General features: G+C 35.2%; 1 protein-coding gene across 3 annotated transcripts in view; it reads right to left on the bottom strand.

Annotated features, from left to right (window-relative positions):
* Positions 1–3108: 3108 nt before the first annotated feature.
* Positions 3109–17003, bottom strand: part of LOC138710177 (beta-1,4-glucuronyltransferase 1-like) — a 159996-nt gene continuing 146101 nt past the window's right edge. For 2 of the 3 annotated variants that reach the window (XM_069840813.1, XM_069840812.1), the window contains one exon: positions 3109–3349. In XM_069840813.1, coding sequence (XP_069696914.1) covers positions 3241–3349 — 109 coding nt within the window. In that variant the 3' untranslated portion in view covers positions 3109–3240. The remainder of the gene's footprint in view (positions 3350–17003) is intronic. The other variant, XR_011335144.1, reaches the window with a different exon arrangement.

Below are 17003 nucleotides of genomic sequence, written 5' to 3'. Positions count from 1 at the left end.
ATTAATTACACATTTTTCTTTGTTTAGATTGAAATAGCCTGAAATGATTTTCTGTATAAATATATTTCGTTCCTACTTAGTTTAACAATTAATCGTGATAATTACTGTAAATGCAAATGAAATGTTTGGTTATATTACTATAAAACGTATATAAAACAGAAAAATTACATTTAATACGTGGTAACTAAAAATGTCTATCGATGTATGAAATGCAAATAATAAATTAGTAGCGATATATTTTGTTTCATCTCGGACGTAGTATGAACTTTACTCATACTAACTTGGAATATTTTTATTTTTTATTTTAATAGGTTATTTTACGACGCTTAGGTTATTTAGCGTCTGAATCAAATGAAGGTGATAATGCCAGTGAAATGAGTCCGGGGTCCAGCACCGAAAGTTACCCAGCATTTGCTCGTATTGGGTTGAGGGAAAACCCCGGAAAAAACGTCAACCAGGTAACTTGCCCAGACCAGGATTCGAACCCGGGCCACCTGGTTTCGCGCTGACCGTTACTCCACAGGTGTGGACAATCCTATGTACTTTAAGGTAATCTTATCCCTTACTTCTCCGAATTTAGTCCAAGCAGAGCTAGTAACTGCTTTCCCTTTTTTTCCACTACTCTGACTCTGCTGATTTAACTTTATTTTCGGTATATACTTTTGACATCGTGTCTTGTAATCTTTTACCATCAACAGAGACGGTGTCCGAGCCTCTGCTTGAGATCGACGTCGATACTATTGAATCATCTTCAACATTCGTTTTGATGAAACGTACTATCAGACAAGCCTACAATTCACCTACTGCTACAGGAAGAGCACTCATGAACACCGAGCGCTCGTCCTCAGACCCGATCGCTCGGTGTGTTTCTTTACTTCGTGATTTATCGGAAATATTCGTAGATGATCGCTATTCATTCCGTCAGTGCCTTCCTGGACTGATAACGATATCCCGCGCTCGCTCTGATGCAGGTCTCTGCTCTACACTGCACACTCAAAACGCTACACTACGCTCCTTACTCTCTCGCTATTTGCTGAACACTCGTATGTGGGACATGTGAAGCAGATTTCCTCGAAATGCATTGGATTTATACATACATAAACACTGGAGATTATTTGCATTGCACTGAAAGCTTACTAATGTAAACGTTAGAGGAGAAGATGGTTCGAAACTAATTCAAGCTTGATAAGAAACTTCTAATGATGATGATGATGATGATGATGATGATGATGATGATGAAAGTCAGGGTTTAGATTTCCTGTAGTTGTTACATTCATAGTTTTCTGCCCAAGGGCAGATCTTTCACTGCAAACAGAGAATTCTCCAATATTCCCTATTTTCTGCCTTCCGCTCCGTCTCCGCGTGGGATTCATATTTCTTACTGTCGCTAACATTCTGATATCTTCCTCTGCCCCGAACTCTTTTCCCGCTCACTATTCCTTCCAGTGCATCTTTCGGTAGGCAATTTCTTCTCAGCCAGTGACCCAACCAATTCCATTTTTCTCCCCCTTCTATCAGCATCAGAATCATTCTTTCTTCACTCATTCTTTCCAACACATCTCTTTTTATGTCTGTTCCATTCTTTTCCATATTCACATTTAAATTGCTCCCCGTCTCTTCTCTTCACTTCGTCGTAATTATCCATGTTTCTGCCCATACAATACCACACTCCACGCAAAACACTTCATTAGTCTCTTCCTTAGTTCTTTATCCGAGGTCCGCAGAAGATGCTCCTTTTTCTATTAAAAGCTTCCTTTGCCATTGTTATCCTAATTTTGACTTTCTATCAGCAGCTCATGTTACGGTTTACAGTGCACTCCAAGTATATGATGTTGTCCACTTGTTCAGCTACCTCGTAAATAAACATTATCCATTTGACATTATTTAAACGTATGTAATCTATATAAAATAATGTAAAATATATCATAACAATATCTTATGAAAAATATATCATAACAATATATCATGTAATGTGCACGTGTATGTATATAGAGCGTCCCATTTATCTTGTGCACATTTTATAACTTTTTTGTTTGGATAGGTATTGCAATTTTTATTTTTGAGAGTTATGTTAGAACGAGGGGCTGACATGAATGTGGAGATTTGGTGCATGTAACTATATTACGGTACAAGGTACACGTGGCGTCATCAATTTTTCAAATAGCACTACATGCTTTAATCATGATACATTGATTACACACATTAAGACGAGTTCAAAAATGTATCACAATGTCATCTTCCTAATCAATAACAACAAAATTCAAAATGAATGCCATCAGAATGTGTCGTTTGTTGTGCCCCATTCATCTTATGCATTAACTTACACAAAATGAAAGACGAATGACGTCGGTACACGTCGTGTGTTGTGTATTTGCTGTCAAACGTGTTAACAAACCACAACAGTCGACGCCACAATCCACGTGCAGTGGTCTGCACGTTCTCCGGACCTGTCGCCACTCGACTTCTTCCTGTGAGGAACTGTAAATGACAGTGTGTACCAGAACATTCTGACAACACCAGACGACATGCAGCAACACATTCGACAGGCTTATGTGTCTATTCAGCCAACAACATGCCGGGCAGTCATACGGTCTTTCGGGGAACACCTTCGAATGTGCATTAATGTGAATGGTCACCATTTGGAACACCTTCTGTGACTCTCAAAGCATAACATTATAACATTGGAAGTACGTTTTTTTTTTAGTTCTGTTGCTGTTATTGATTAGGAATGTGACATTGTGATACATTTTTGAACTCGTCTTAATGTGTGTAATCAATGTAATATGATTAAAGTAGGTAGTGCTATTTGAAAAATTGATGACGTCACGTGTATCTTGTACCATAATGTAGTTACATGCACCAAATCTTCACACTGATGTTAGCCCCTCGTTCTAACATAACGCAAAAAAACAAAACAAAAATTCCAATATCTATGCAAACAAAAAAGTTATAATATGTGCACAAGATAAATGGGACACTCTGTATAGGCCTATGTACTGTACCTATATGTATGGTATATAGACCTATAATTAAAGCAAATCCACATATCATTGAGATCTAACAGGAGCTTAGGAAACAATGTAGTAGGTAATGACAAAACTTTCCATGTATGAATGATTCATGAATTATTGCTTTTATTTCTTTAAACAAATTAACAAATCATTTTTGCTGTGTTAGGATAACGTGAGCTTATTTCATTTCTAAATTGTTTTATCTTTTTAGTGTTAGTGCGGAGTTGTTTTACTCTTGCGTTTGTGTAACTGACGCTTTTGATTGAGAAGCCCCAGTGGCAGGCGAATACAGGCGACAGGACTTGGAACTTATAGCCGGCGGCCAACATTTCGTGTACCTGAAAAATAAAATTTAAAAGTCAACAATGATTTTTCATTGCGTTCTAACAAATGGATTTCCTATAAAACAACCCTAAATTACTTTCCTGAGAAGAGTTCTGCTTCCTTAGGAAACTCATGCTCGAGATAGAACTCAATTAGGTATTTTGTCCAGGAGAAGAGATCGCTTGATATCTAGGTAATATATAAATATGGTTAATTAATTTTCTGGAGATATTTGTTGTCAGATATTCGATACGGAATGTGAGGCAGTTCCTCAAACTACATAATGTTCAGGTTTGTTTTATTAACTTCGATATTTTAATGAAAGGCGGGCACAGGGGTACTGAAATAGTCAGAGAGAACCTGACTTGTTATCAGATATATGCATTATACAAATCTAGTCTATCAGGTAAAGCTCCCTGTAAAGCAGATTTGAATAATTTCAAGGGAAAAATTGTTCCGGGGCCGGGTATCGATCCCGGGACTTCTGGTTGAACGTACCAGCGCTCTACCAACTGAGCTCCCGGGAACTCCACCCGACACCATCTCAACCTTTCCCTTTATATCCACACAACTCGCGTGGGCTGTCGAAACGCCAGAGACCCACATCGAGTGCACACAATCTCTGTGTGACTTGGAATTGTGGTTTTCTGTTAACGTACACAGTGACGTATATGTTATGCAAATCTAGTCTTTCAGGTAAAGCTCCCTGTAAAGCAGATTTGAATAATTTCAAGGGAAAAATTGTTCTGGGGCTGGGTATCGATCCCGGGACCTCTGGTTGAACGTACCAGCGCTCTACCAACTGAGCTACGCAGGAACTTCACCCGACACCGTCTCAACTTTTCCCTTTATATTCACACAACTCGCGTGGGCTGACGAAACTCCAGAGATCCACATCGAGTGCACATAATCTCTGTGTGACTTGGAATTGTGGTTTTCTGTTAACGTACACAGTGACGTATATATTATGCAAATCTAGTCTTTCAGGTAAAGCATTATAGTTTTATATCCCTTAATTCTATGCGTGACTGTCTTCAAGAGAGAAACACAGTAAAGTTGGGGTACCATACAGAGTGCTCTAAAATTCCCCTTATAAACTTCTAGGACTTGTTAAGGGGACTGAGTAGATAATATTTTGAACTGGAACCCATGTCCGGAAACGCACCGTTTCCGTACTACAGCCGTTTGAAAACATGTTTTTAACGCAACCGCCTTTACAAGTAATTCATTTTATTATGAGGCGTGACCCAGTACTTCACTTGTTTTACAGTTCAACTCATTAATAACCAAAGAAACAAAATGGAAACTGAATCATTTGTCACAAACACTTTTGTTTACAGTTCACCTTAAACTGTTTTTGTCCTTTTCAAATGATGGTTAACATTCAAATCCACTACAAATGCGGTTCGATGTGGCGACCACCAACTTCGTTGCACGCATTGTACCTACGAATGATGTTTTGTTAAACGCGCTCTATCACACCTGGTGTATCTGCAATCTCTCCTGCAGCGACCACAACTCGTGCCACCAGATCTTCTGCTATCTCTACAGGAGTCTCATAAACCAAACTCTTCATACCGCCCCAGAGGAAAAAGTCCAATGGATTCAAATACGGTGATCGTGGAGGCCGTACAATTGGACCACATCGGCCTATCCATCTTTGTTCGAATCGTCGGTCCAGATGTTCCCGAACAGCAAGTGAAAAATGAGGAGGTGCGCCGTCATGCTGAAACCACATGTCTTGACGGACGTTCAATGCCACAGCATCCAACACACCCAATACGTGTTGTAGGAAGATCAAGTAGATGGGACCTGTTAGCGGGTATGGAAGAATGTACGGTCCAATCACATGACCATCCAGAATACCTGCCCACACATTGATAGAAAATCGGTGTTGGAATCCCTGGACATGCGTGGCATGAGGGTTTTCGCCTGCCCAGACATGGCTGTTACGTGAATTGAGTACACAATCCCTAGTAAATGTACATTCATCTGTGAAGAGAATGCGCCGTGGAAATAGGGGCTCGTTGATGCAGCGGTGCAGAAACCACGTACAGAACTGAATGCGTGGAGCAAAATAGGCTGGCAGTAGTGAATGTATCCTTTGGAGGTGGTATGCATTCCAGACGGTGCTGGGATCAACATCCATTACACGCGCAATTGCTCGTGTACTCGTTGACGTGTTCCCTTCACGTTGATGCAGTTTGGCCTCTTCCAACTCGGGAGTGCGGCGTCTCCTTGGAGCACCACAGTCATTCCTGCTGGCGGTGAAGGTACCCCTTTCTCGAAGCCGTTGCGTAATTATGGCGAAAAGGGTATGTGATGGAGTCGGACGTTGTGGATAACGATCTCGATTAAGGCGACGAGCACCTCTTCCATTACCTCGAGCTTCGCCATACAGAAGGATCATGTCGATGTATTCTGCAAAAGTTTACTGAACCATGTTTGCTCTAACACTGAAATACAAGTGAATGAGGCTCGAACTAGCTCCGAGAGGTAGGATAAACGTCAATTGACATCACATTTTCTGACGTAAGCACCCTTCATCATGTAACGCTGCAGGCGGACGAATCGCGAAGCTATTACTTGTTGAAACACGTGACGTACGTTCAGGCAGTACTTGCTTTCAAACGGCTGTAGCACGGAAACGGCACGTTTCCGGACATGGGTTCCAATTCAAAATATTATCTACTCAGTCACCTTAACAAGTCCTAGAAGTTTGTAAGGGGAATTTTAGAGCACCCCATATATTTATCACATGGACAAGAATATTGTCCCTGAATGAGAGGACTTCATGAAAAAATCACCAACAATTTGTTATCCTTGTCAAAGCCCTGTAACAATGAATAACGTAAGCAGTTCAAACATCTTAATTAAATAATTATTCAATAAGCACTGATGAGGAATAATCGATATTGATTAAAACCGAAGAAATACCTAGATATTAGTTATTTTTAATGAGGAATGAAGTTATCATACCTACAAACTTAAGATACTTCAGTTAAATTACCTTTATAAATAATTTTAAACCGACTTAGATTATTTTCATTCATATAGAGGGCATCATACCAGAACGGTAAAAGGTAAAGGCAACCCCATGACAGGCCAGGTCGGCCCAGAGAGTGGGTGACGAGAGGTTACTGCTCCCAACTTTACAGACAATCGGCAAGTTAATGCCAGTAGGAGTGTCAATCCTACGTACCCGCCGCCTTTAACCCAGGGAAATGTATCTGGTGCTCATTTCTGTTAGAGGCTGAGTAGACCCCGGGGCCATAGTGCGGCCGGAAGGCTTATGCCAATGGAAGAGTCCATGACCCCATCGGGAATCTAACCCGCGACCTTCCGGCTTTGTAAGGTTACGCCTTAAACGCGGTGCTACAGCACGCCCCCATACCAGAAGGGTGTAGAAAAAATGTTTCGTTATTGACATATTTTAAAATGGAACCTATTTATGTTTGAAAACAATCATTTCAGAATTACAATTTACATGAGAAACAATCAAAGAAAATACCTTGTTATGTAGACTAGGGTAGGAAAAATCATTTCATATTTATATGGCTCTTATGTATATTTACAGTGTTGTTGATAAGACATCTGGTGTGATTTCCTAGATGTATTACATTTCAGAATCTTCGGTGTATTCTGGCAGTAGAAATAAGCTTAATAATAGTAACAATCGTAATATTAAAAATTATGATAACTATTACTGACAAAATAATAGGTATTATTATATTAATAGTTCTCGGATGTGTCAAATTTTGGAAGATAGTATGAATGAATGATGATAATAATAATAATAATAATAATAATAATAATAATAATAATAATAATAATAATAAAAATAATAATAATAGTAATAATAATAATAATAATAATATATATATATAAAAGTCAATGTGGCTATGTATGTATGTATGTATGTATGTATGTATGTATGTATGTATGTATGTGTGCATGCATGCATGTATGTACTCAATACAAATCTACACGTTTTGACCGATATCTGCCAAAGTTTGCACATTTAAACTTCATAACCCGGAGAAGAACATAGGCTACATTTGAATTGGACACAAGGACGTTAAATTAATTGAAAATTTAAAAAATTGAAATAAATAGATCAAATATTCATGTATAATATTAAAGTGCAAAATCTTCTACAGTCAATTATTCTTTATTATTGTCTGTTGTATTCAGCATCGACTTTCACGAGGCCATGGAAATTATAACACGAAATTAAATTACATTGTTGTTACATCATGAAGGCTAAAATCTAGAAGACAATTGAGAGGTTTGGGGGGAAAACCAGGCATCTCAAATTTTTTTTCATTTTTGAGCTATTTATGCAGAGAGGAAGAAAAAAATACGCTCTATTGTTTGGTCGAAGAACCAGGAAATTCCAAGAACTACATTCACAGTTATAATGCATTTTGGACCTGCCTCTTTCTGTACATGTTCATTGTCTGGCGGTAAAACCAGGTAGCTCCAGGAGCCACTTTGTTGTTTCACCAAAATCTTACATTATTGTCAATAGGAAGCAGCGCTATTATCACAGATTAAAAGACAAATAAGAAGGTTAATATTAATCCATTGTTGTCAGTATTATATTCGTATCACATTAGTAGTCAACATGGAGACTGGTGAGAGTGATTTTTCTTCTTTTGAGAGTGAATATAGGCCTAATCCAAATGAAAGTGTGTCTAGTGATGAAACATCCAGTATACTTAGATTCATTGAAAAAGAAAATAGAACGTAATCCAAAACAGTGGCTATCAAATACAAGAAAGGAACTAGAAATGAGGTAAATCATACGTGAACAAGAAAGGCAAGAATTTTCCTATTCGTGTTTCTCAATCCGACTGTAAATGCAACCGCCAATGTTACCAGAAACTTGGTAACCAAATGCAAAAGGACATACTGAAATCATTTAATGACATGAAGAATAAAGAAACGCAAGATGAATATTTGGGTGGCCTGATAACTGTTCGTGATATCCAACGACACCGTGTTAAAAGTGGAGGTGGCACTCCTCGTCTGCACACATATTTATATAAGGTGAGCAAAATAATTAAATGCAAACAGGTTAAATTATACAACATATTTCAAAATACTAATTGAAAAGTAAAAATTAATGTCTACATGAAATTATAATAAATCATACTGAAGTATTATTATTATTATTATTATTATTATTATTATTATTATTATTATTATTATTATTATTATTATCATTATTAATTTTAATTTCGTGTGGGTTCATATGAAATGATAGTGTGTAAAACTGTCTTTGCTGGAAGTAAAATTTAAAGTGAGCTATGACTTTTACTACAGATTCTTCACTACAAATTTTAGTAATGTATCCTTTGGTAAGCCACGTAGTGACACTTGCCAAAAATATTATATCTTAGAGAAGAAGATGTTATATTCTCAAACTCAAGAAAATAAAAAAAGAGCCCTTATAATTCAGAAAGATTTACATCTTAGGAAAGCTGACCTGTTCTATTTACAGTTGAAAGAGAAGTCATCTAGAAACTATCTGCTTTGATTTTCAGCAGAATATGGATTTTCCTACCATACCATCAGGGAATGTTTTCTACAGCAGACACCTATGGCTTTACAGCTTTTGCATACATGTAAGCAGCATTCGTAAAAGTTGCTTCTATATGTATGATGAAAGTGCGGGTAAAAAGTGTCCCAATGAGGACATTAGTTTTCTTGATGTATGTATGTATGTATATATGTATGTATGTATGTATGTATGTATGTATTTATTTATTTATTTACACTGCAAATGGGCAAGCACCCGGTGGCAGTGGTATATACAATATAAACAATACACAATAAAATGATAAGCAATACACAATAAAATTTACAATACACGATACAATTTTACAATACATATACAATTTTATACACAATACAATAAGAATACACAATACAATTTAACACAATAATAATAAAACATAAATAAAACACCTAATTTTACAATACAACCTACATAATTATGTATAGGCCCTACATAAGTGTCAATAGTCTTTCACTTTACTCTCATCTCATTCCCTGTAGTGGCACTATAACGCATTTCACTGACACTTTAGCACACATTTCACTGACACTCTGTAACACATTTCACTGACACTATAGAACACATTTCATTGACGATATAAATTATCACTGATCGGAACTGTTCACTGCACTGTAAAACCATAACTTCACTGATTCACCTCGCTTCACTGATACAACAGTTCAAATAAGCCCTATAATTACATCCTTATGCATACTTATAAACAGAACTACATTTAAACTAAACATTTCTAGCCTAAGGCCCTCTTACACGCTATTTTTAAAATAATTTACAATTCAAACCAAGGAAGTAACTCGTCAGGCTAGATAAATACATGTCACCTTAAAAAATTAAATGTTGAATGTCACCTTAATTTTAATTTGAACTTTATACACAACTTTTTAAGTTATTCTTGAATCTCCTTAAGGAAGGACAGCCCTCAAAGACCGCTGCAGGTAGGTCATTCCAATCATTTATAGTTCTATTTAAAAATGAGAATTTACCTACATCCGTTTTCTGTTTCCTATATTTGATTTTAAAATCATGATCGTTCCTACTATAGTACGTTGGATTTTCTAACCGAGCCGTTATGTCTACCCATGCTTTCTGACCTAGATGTGCTCTATACAATGATGTTATTCTAGTTTTCCTACGTCTGTTTTCCAAAGTTTCCCATTTAAGTTCTTTTATCGTTACGTTTCCATCTTCTCTTTTACCTTTAACAGTTCTTTGCTATAGTTTGAAAGAAATCAGTAAAGCATATTTTCATGTTCTCAGACAACTGTGCAGCACAAAATAAAACCCACACTATTGTGCAATATTTATTCACATTTGTGCAGCAAAGCAGATTTCAGACAATCACACACATGTTTTCAGAGCTGAGTCACAATTTTCTCCCCTGTGATCGCTCATTTGGACTTGTTGAATCACAGAAGAGGAAACATGATTTGTTCCGCAGAACTGGTATAAAGTCGTCGAAGACAGCTCCAAAAAGGTTGAAGTCATTCCAGTAAGTCAATATATGCTGAAGAATTTCAGTGAACGTTACCAAAGCTGCTACGAGGAACTACTAAATAACGCTAGAAATGGCAAGTTCATGATTTCTACTTACAAACTATTTCAGTATAACATGCGATATAAGCAGGCTGTTCGGTGTAGTGAATCATTGAATGCAACTTTATTTTTTGACTTTCCTATCATGTACAAATATGGTCCTTCTTCCCTCATATACCAAAAAATATATTCAGAACATCTCTAGATAAAAGCAGCCAAGTTAAAGATGCTATGAAGTTGGCATGTGAGTATGTGCCACCAGCTGGTATGCCATTTTATGAGAGTTTACTGTGCGACTCAAATACACGTCAAACTGGAACTTCTGAATCTGATGATTAATGATAACTGAGAACGAAAATATATTCACAGTTTCATATATTTGACTCTCAAACAACACCTACGTATGCTATCAACTTTTAAAAATTAAAGTTACTTAAAAGTAATGTTTAAAAATAAAACAAAAATTGAAAGTATCTCTATTTGGTGGAATTACAAGGTGGCTCCAACAAATTCAAAATTTCTGTAATCCTAAAAAATAATTTTAAAATCATGTTTTTCTTAAACAATCATTTACTTATGCCAATTACCATGTTATATGTTAGATTGAACATTAGAGGAAGCATTATTAATCTTTTTAAGAGTTTTTCTTACTTATCTCGAAAAGAACTAAATTGGAGCTGCCTGGTTTTTCCCCGAAACCCATCAATAATCTATACTAATAATAAATCTGTAGCCAAAATTTTTCTGGTAATTTTCGATTTTCCAAAAATAATTGGTCCTAACATATATAATTAACCACTCTGAAACGGAAAATCGTTTTTTTTTTTTTTTTAATTTTTGTTTGTATCTCTGTCTGGATGTTTGCTACCATTTCACGCAATAACGGCTGAACCGATTTATATGAAAATTGGAATATAAATTAAGTTCGTTGTAACTTAGATTTTAGGCTATATGACATTCAAAATACTTTATTTAAAAGGGGGTTTATAAGGAAGCCTGAATTAAATAAATCGAAATATCTCGCTTAATATTGATGTTTGTAAAAAAAAATGTTACATAACAAACGTTTCTTTGAAAATGATTTCTGATAAGTTTTATTCTTTGAAAAATTTTGATAGGACTGATATTTAATGAGATAAATGAGTTTTAATATAATAATATCTAAGACGGTGCACTGAAAGAAGAAGAAATGACTTCGCCTATAAGGGGCCTTGGACAACAACAATCGAAAGCTATTAAAGATAGCCTACATAGAATGTTTCTGTGTTTGTATGAAGTAATATCGGAAGCTAAATTAACCGATTTGTATAATTAATTATTTCACCATTGGAAAGTGTACTTTCTCTAGACGGACATACTGTAATGCTATAATATTATTACAGTAACTTCTGAGTAAATCGAGGACACATAAGATTAAAATAGCTTCTTATGCACAGAAAATTAGATAGGCTATTTTGTACATTCGTTTTCTGTATTTCTTCAAATAATATTTATGTACACACCCATTTTAAACTTAGAGAATTAACGAACAACGAGAGTGTATTGATTTAGTATGCAGTAATAGTACGTTAGCTTAGCAATCCATTATTTTATAATTCAAATTTTAACTATGCTCAATTGAATCGTGTTAAAATACATAAAATATGCAATAAATGCAATACAAAAAAATTTGGTAATGAGCCAAGCAGATTATGTTGCGCTGTTGTAAAAGTTGTTCCTTCTTAAATTCAAGAGCCCCCACAACAAATTAAAAACTTACTTATCGGAGTACATCCGTTATCAACGCACTTTTTATATAATATAATATAATATAATATAATATAATATAATATAATATAATATAATATAATATAATATAATATAATATAATATAATATAATATATACTAATAACACTAGCCTGCGAATTTCAACTTTGTGTTTGTTGCCTAAAGTAAATAATGTGATTTTATATAATGTCGATGTGCTGAATTCGAATTTTCAATCCGTTTACTTCTATCACTTCAGGTTTGTTTGCAAAATCACTTTAAATATATTGTATAATTATTTGAATTTCATCGTAAACTTTCTCATTTCACTTTTTTATTTCAAACGCAAAAGCAATATTTAAAAGACACAGCTTGCTGCAATTATGTGTATGGTTGTTCATACATGTCACTACAGTGTTTCTGATTTGTTTTGTCTTGTTTACTTCACTATTGGATGTATAAATTAGCACAATGCATCACATAAAAAATTACACCACTTGCTTCTTAGTTGAGGAAGTCCTCCTGCTCCTCTTTCTTTTATGTCTGTCTTCGGGTATTTTACGCTTTAACATCCAACAATAATGAGGATGCATACTGATGCTCCAGCGTCCCTGGTATCTCCTTTCGAACTCCTGCAGAACCTTGTGAAATCGTTCACCTTGCTCTTCGCTCAAAAATCCTCTATTTCCCGGGAAATAATCAAGGTGAGAAAACAGAAAATGAATTTTGATACTCATGTTACAACCAAGTTCCTTGTATGCTTCAAGCATGTTAGCCACAATGTTTCGGTAATTAGGATCCTTGTTGTTACCAAGAAATTTTAAAACAAATTCACAGAAAGATATCCATGCTGCTTTCCCCTTTTCATCCACAGTGTTTTTAAATGCTGCATCAGACATCTGTTTTATTTAGTCAGGACCATTAAATATATGTTCTTTTAATTTGCTTCAGATAGTAGTGGAAGTTTCTCACATATGTATTTGAAACAGTCTCTTTCCTTATTTAAAGCCACGTTCTGCAGCACCCGACTCTGGTAGATAGTCACTGTCACTCGTCACAATATCCCTCACCACTACATCAGACTCAGATGAAAACTATTCAAGATTTTCTAGTCGCACAGTGATTGGTACATCAGGCCCATGGGGTACAGGTAAAATGGCTGACCGAATAACTGGATACACGATATGCCTTTTATTTTTAGAATCGTACTCTTTCACATCACACGAACAGAAGTAGCAATCATTACTATGGTTCGACTGCTCTCTCCAAACCATAGGTACTCCAAAAGAGAGCAACAGTCTTCTGCCGTTGATCCAATGATGAAGTTCTTCAATGCATACTCTCACATACTTTGTGTGGTGCCCAAGCTTTACTTTGATCTCTAAGTTTGATTCCAAAATAGGCATGGTATGACTTTTTCACAAAATCTGTAATATTACGCCTCTGCTTTAGGCAGTGTGTATATCCTGCATAAGTTATATAACGAAAATGGTCTGGAATGTTTATACATTCTCGATGCTACATGGTAAATACTTTCTTACTGAACTAGAAACTCTCAACTTTCTACTCCACAATAAAGCTTAAAAAACTGATTTCGTTTCGTTTCCAGGTGAAACACAGACTATTGAAATGTGAGAGGAACTAGACGAGTTGAGTTGAGTCTCTCACCAAGATATGGCTGACATTTCTATCTCCCACAAATAAAGATAATGGCAAGGCTGCACGTTATTTCACCCTAACTTCCTTATACGCTTGCACCCTCTATCTGCTACGAAACATATGTTATCCTTGATTTTCAATATAAACATCTTAAAAGTATGTTGAATATATTTGGTTTTCATATCTTAACGCACTAAAACAGAAGTTGTTAAAGTATTATAGTTTAATTAATTACGCTATAAATTGTCGTAATATATTATAAGAAAATTAAAATAACAAAAACATGGTACGTGATAGGAACTTTCTGGTTTCGAATTTGACTTCAGCATGCTAAAAATACCCTAAAAGCATTCGAACTTTGGAGGCAGTAATTTCATCGCAGACTAGTGTAATAAATATGTAACCGATATTTTTCTGGTAATTTTCGCTTTTCCAAAAATAATTGGTGTTAACATGTAGGCCTATAATTATTCATCCTGAGACCGAAAATCGCTTTTTTGAAATTTTTGTTTGTATGTCTGTCTGTCTGTCTGTCTGGATGTTTGTTAACTTTTCACGCAATAATGGATGAATGGATTTCAATGAAAATTGAAATATAAATTAAGTTCGTTGTAATTTAGTTTTTAGGCTATATGGCATTCAAAATACTTCATTTTACGTGGCCTGAATTAAATAAATCGAAATATCTCGCTTATTATTGCTTTTTGTGAAACATTTTATAGAACAAAAGTTTCTTTAAAAATGATTTCCGATAAGTTTTATTCTTTGAAAAATTTTGATAGGACTGATAGACTTTTAAAATAACAATACAATACATTTTCACCGCCGCATCAGATTGTAGCGTTGTTGTTCCTGCAGTAATTCCTATGTGCAAAATATAAAAATTTTGAGTAGGAAGAAAAAACACATTTATTCAGTCCATGGCAATGGTACATAGGATATTGTGAATTCTTACATTTTCGAAAGAAAGAAATATAATTACATATAATTACTGTAACACTATTTAAGTTATTTGAAGGGTTCCGAACCATAGTGGGCCAAGCGCCATTTACTGAAGACGTAGAAAACAATGGTTAAAATTAAGTTATTACCATAATTCAATGGAAACATATAGCAAGTAATATAAAGTATACACATTAAAACTAAAAATGTCACTCTTCATCAAACTATGGTTGCATGTAATAACAAATAAGAAACATGTTAAAGGAATTGTCATTGCACCAAATGAGTGGTCTCTGGACCAAAATGATCGCATTTTAATTATTTAAATACGATTTAAATTAAGTAACATATTAAACGATTTATCCTTCTATCAAACACGAATGTTCCCTGGATCAAACGTCCTATTTTAATTATGTAATTACTTTATATTTATTTCTAACATGTGCAGCCTAGCGCACGGGTACGGCTAGTTATTACAATAAGTATATTTACACAGTCCAGCACTGCATTATGAATTTCTTAATGTAGTTGTGTTTATCCAACTGAATTCTTTGAAACCACAAGGATTACTATCACATAATTGAATACTTAATATTGAATCACCAATAGTACTCTTGCGAAATATTGACCCACCAAAATTATACATTGGAACTAGATTTGGTGAGGAAAAAACTCATGAAAAACGTAACAGAATTGACAATATAACTGTCAAAACGAAAGAAGATGTTTTTATCCCACGTATTTTATGATATCCACTGACATGCCTTTCGATTTTAAGCAACTGCAATTTCAATTCGACTAGCATTTGTAATGGCCATTTATTAAAATGAAGCTCAAGGACAGTCGCTTAAAGTTGCAGACATTAATTTAAAAACTGCGTGTTTTTCACATTCTCAACTATATTTTATACAAAGGAGTGAAAAAAAAAAATTACACATAACAAAAAGCAATTCAATGATACTTTTCTCATGATGCTAATGTAGTATGTGAATGTACGCCCACTGAAAATAACATTGTAGTAATAATTCTAAAATATACGTATTGTTATTCATGTCCTACAATTTATTACTGCGAAAGTCTATCAGTATAATCACGTTGCCAATGTAGTATTTTATGCATTGTGGAAAGAAAAATCTCTTAATTTTAAAAATACCGGCATATTATATCTCTTAGAATATTAGTCTTTATGTTAGAAAATTACTTCTTGCGTGTTTATATTGTATGTATCTGTATTCTGTATATAAAATAATAATATAATTAATATGTTCTGAATTTGTGAGATACAATTTCTCAAGTCATGTTAAAAAAAAAACTGGGTATTATATAAGCGGGCGTACAGCGATCAAGGGGTAAAAAAATCCAATATAAGTTAAATTATATACGTATATTATATTGCTTCTTTTGTACGACCGATACAGAGATAAATTTTGGCTCACGATGACACCCCAGCGGGTTCAGACTGAGAACATCATCGTCATCGTCATCGTCAGCTGTCTCTGAAATTTAAGTGAACTCATACATATACATGAAGTGACGTGAAATGTATGTCAGCACAGCATAGATCAATTTACAGATCTTCTAATTAGCCTACTTTATCTCTGCTTCTGTCCAACGTCACATTTGCGGTGGGGAGGAAAGAAGACGGCAGGAAGGTTGTAATGATTTTTAACACGCTGACTCCCACGACTAAGATAAGCCACTTGAAATTTAAGTCAATGACCGGCAGAGATAAAATATAAGGCGTGTAGAACATTGAGTTAACGTTAAGTGGGCGTATAGGGACTGAGGGGTGCGTTTTTGTTTTGCTGAACTTCAAGGCAATGCTAGAGGTGTGCTACGGACAAGAAAGATTGGGCGAGAACTGTAGGAGAGACCAGGGTCCTCCATGGACTGTAGCGCCAGGAGAATGGAGAATGAAAATCAAGGCAATGCACACTCATTTAAAGTTTGTGTGGCTGTAACCTGTATATAACTTATTTTCATTTGTTTTTATTTTATTTATAGTTTTATTTTTCTATTATTTTATTTGTATATCTGATGATGTGGAAGAGAAGGTCTGACATCATTAACTACGTCAAAATAAATAAACAAACACACACATACATACAAATTAAAATACATTTGAACGTATGGCACGTGATGAAATTCGTTTTGGTTGTCTGTAATTGACTTTCTGAGATTTCCGAGAAGTCTAACAACCAGTTTA

Source organism: Periplaneta americana, chromosome 12 (assembly GCF_040183065.1).
Source record: "Periplaneta americana isolate PAMFEO1 chromosome 12, P.americana_PAMFEO1_priV1, whole genome shotgun sequence".
NCBI classification, from domain to species: Eukaryota; Metazoa; Arthropoda; class Insecta; order Blattodea; family Blattidae; genus Periplaneta; species Periplaneta americana.
The sequence above is the reverse complement of the archived record's forward strand: the minus strand, read 5'-3'. Positions and strand labels throughout refer to the sequence as shown.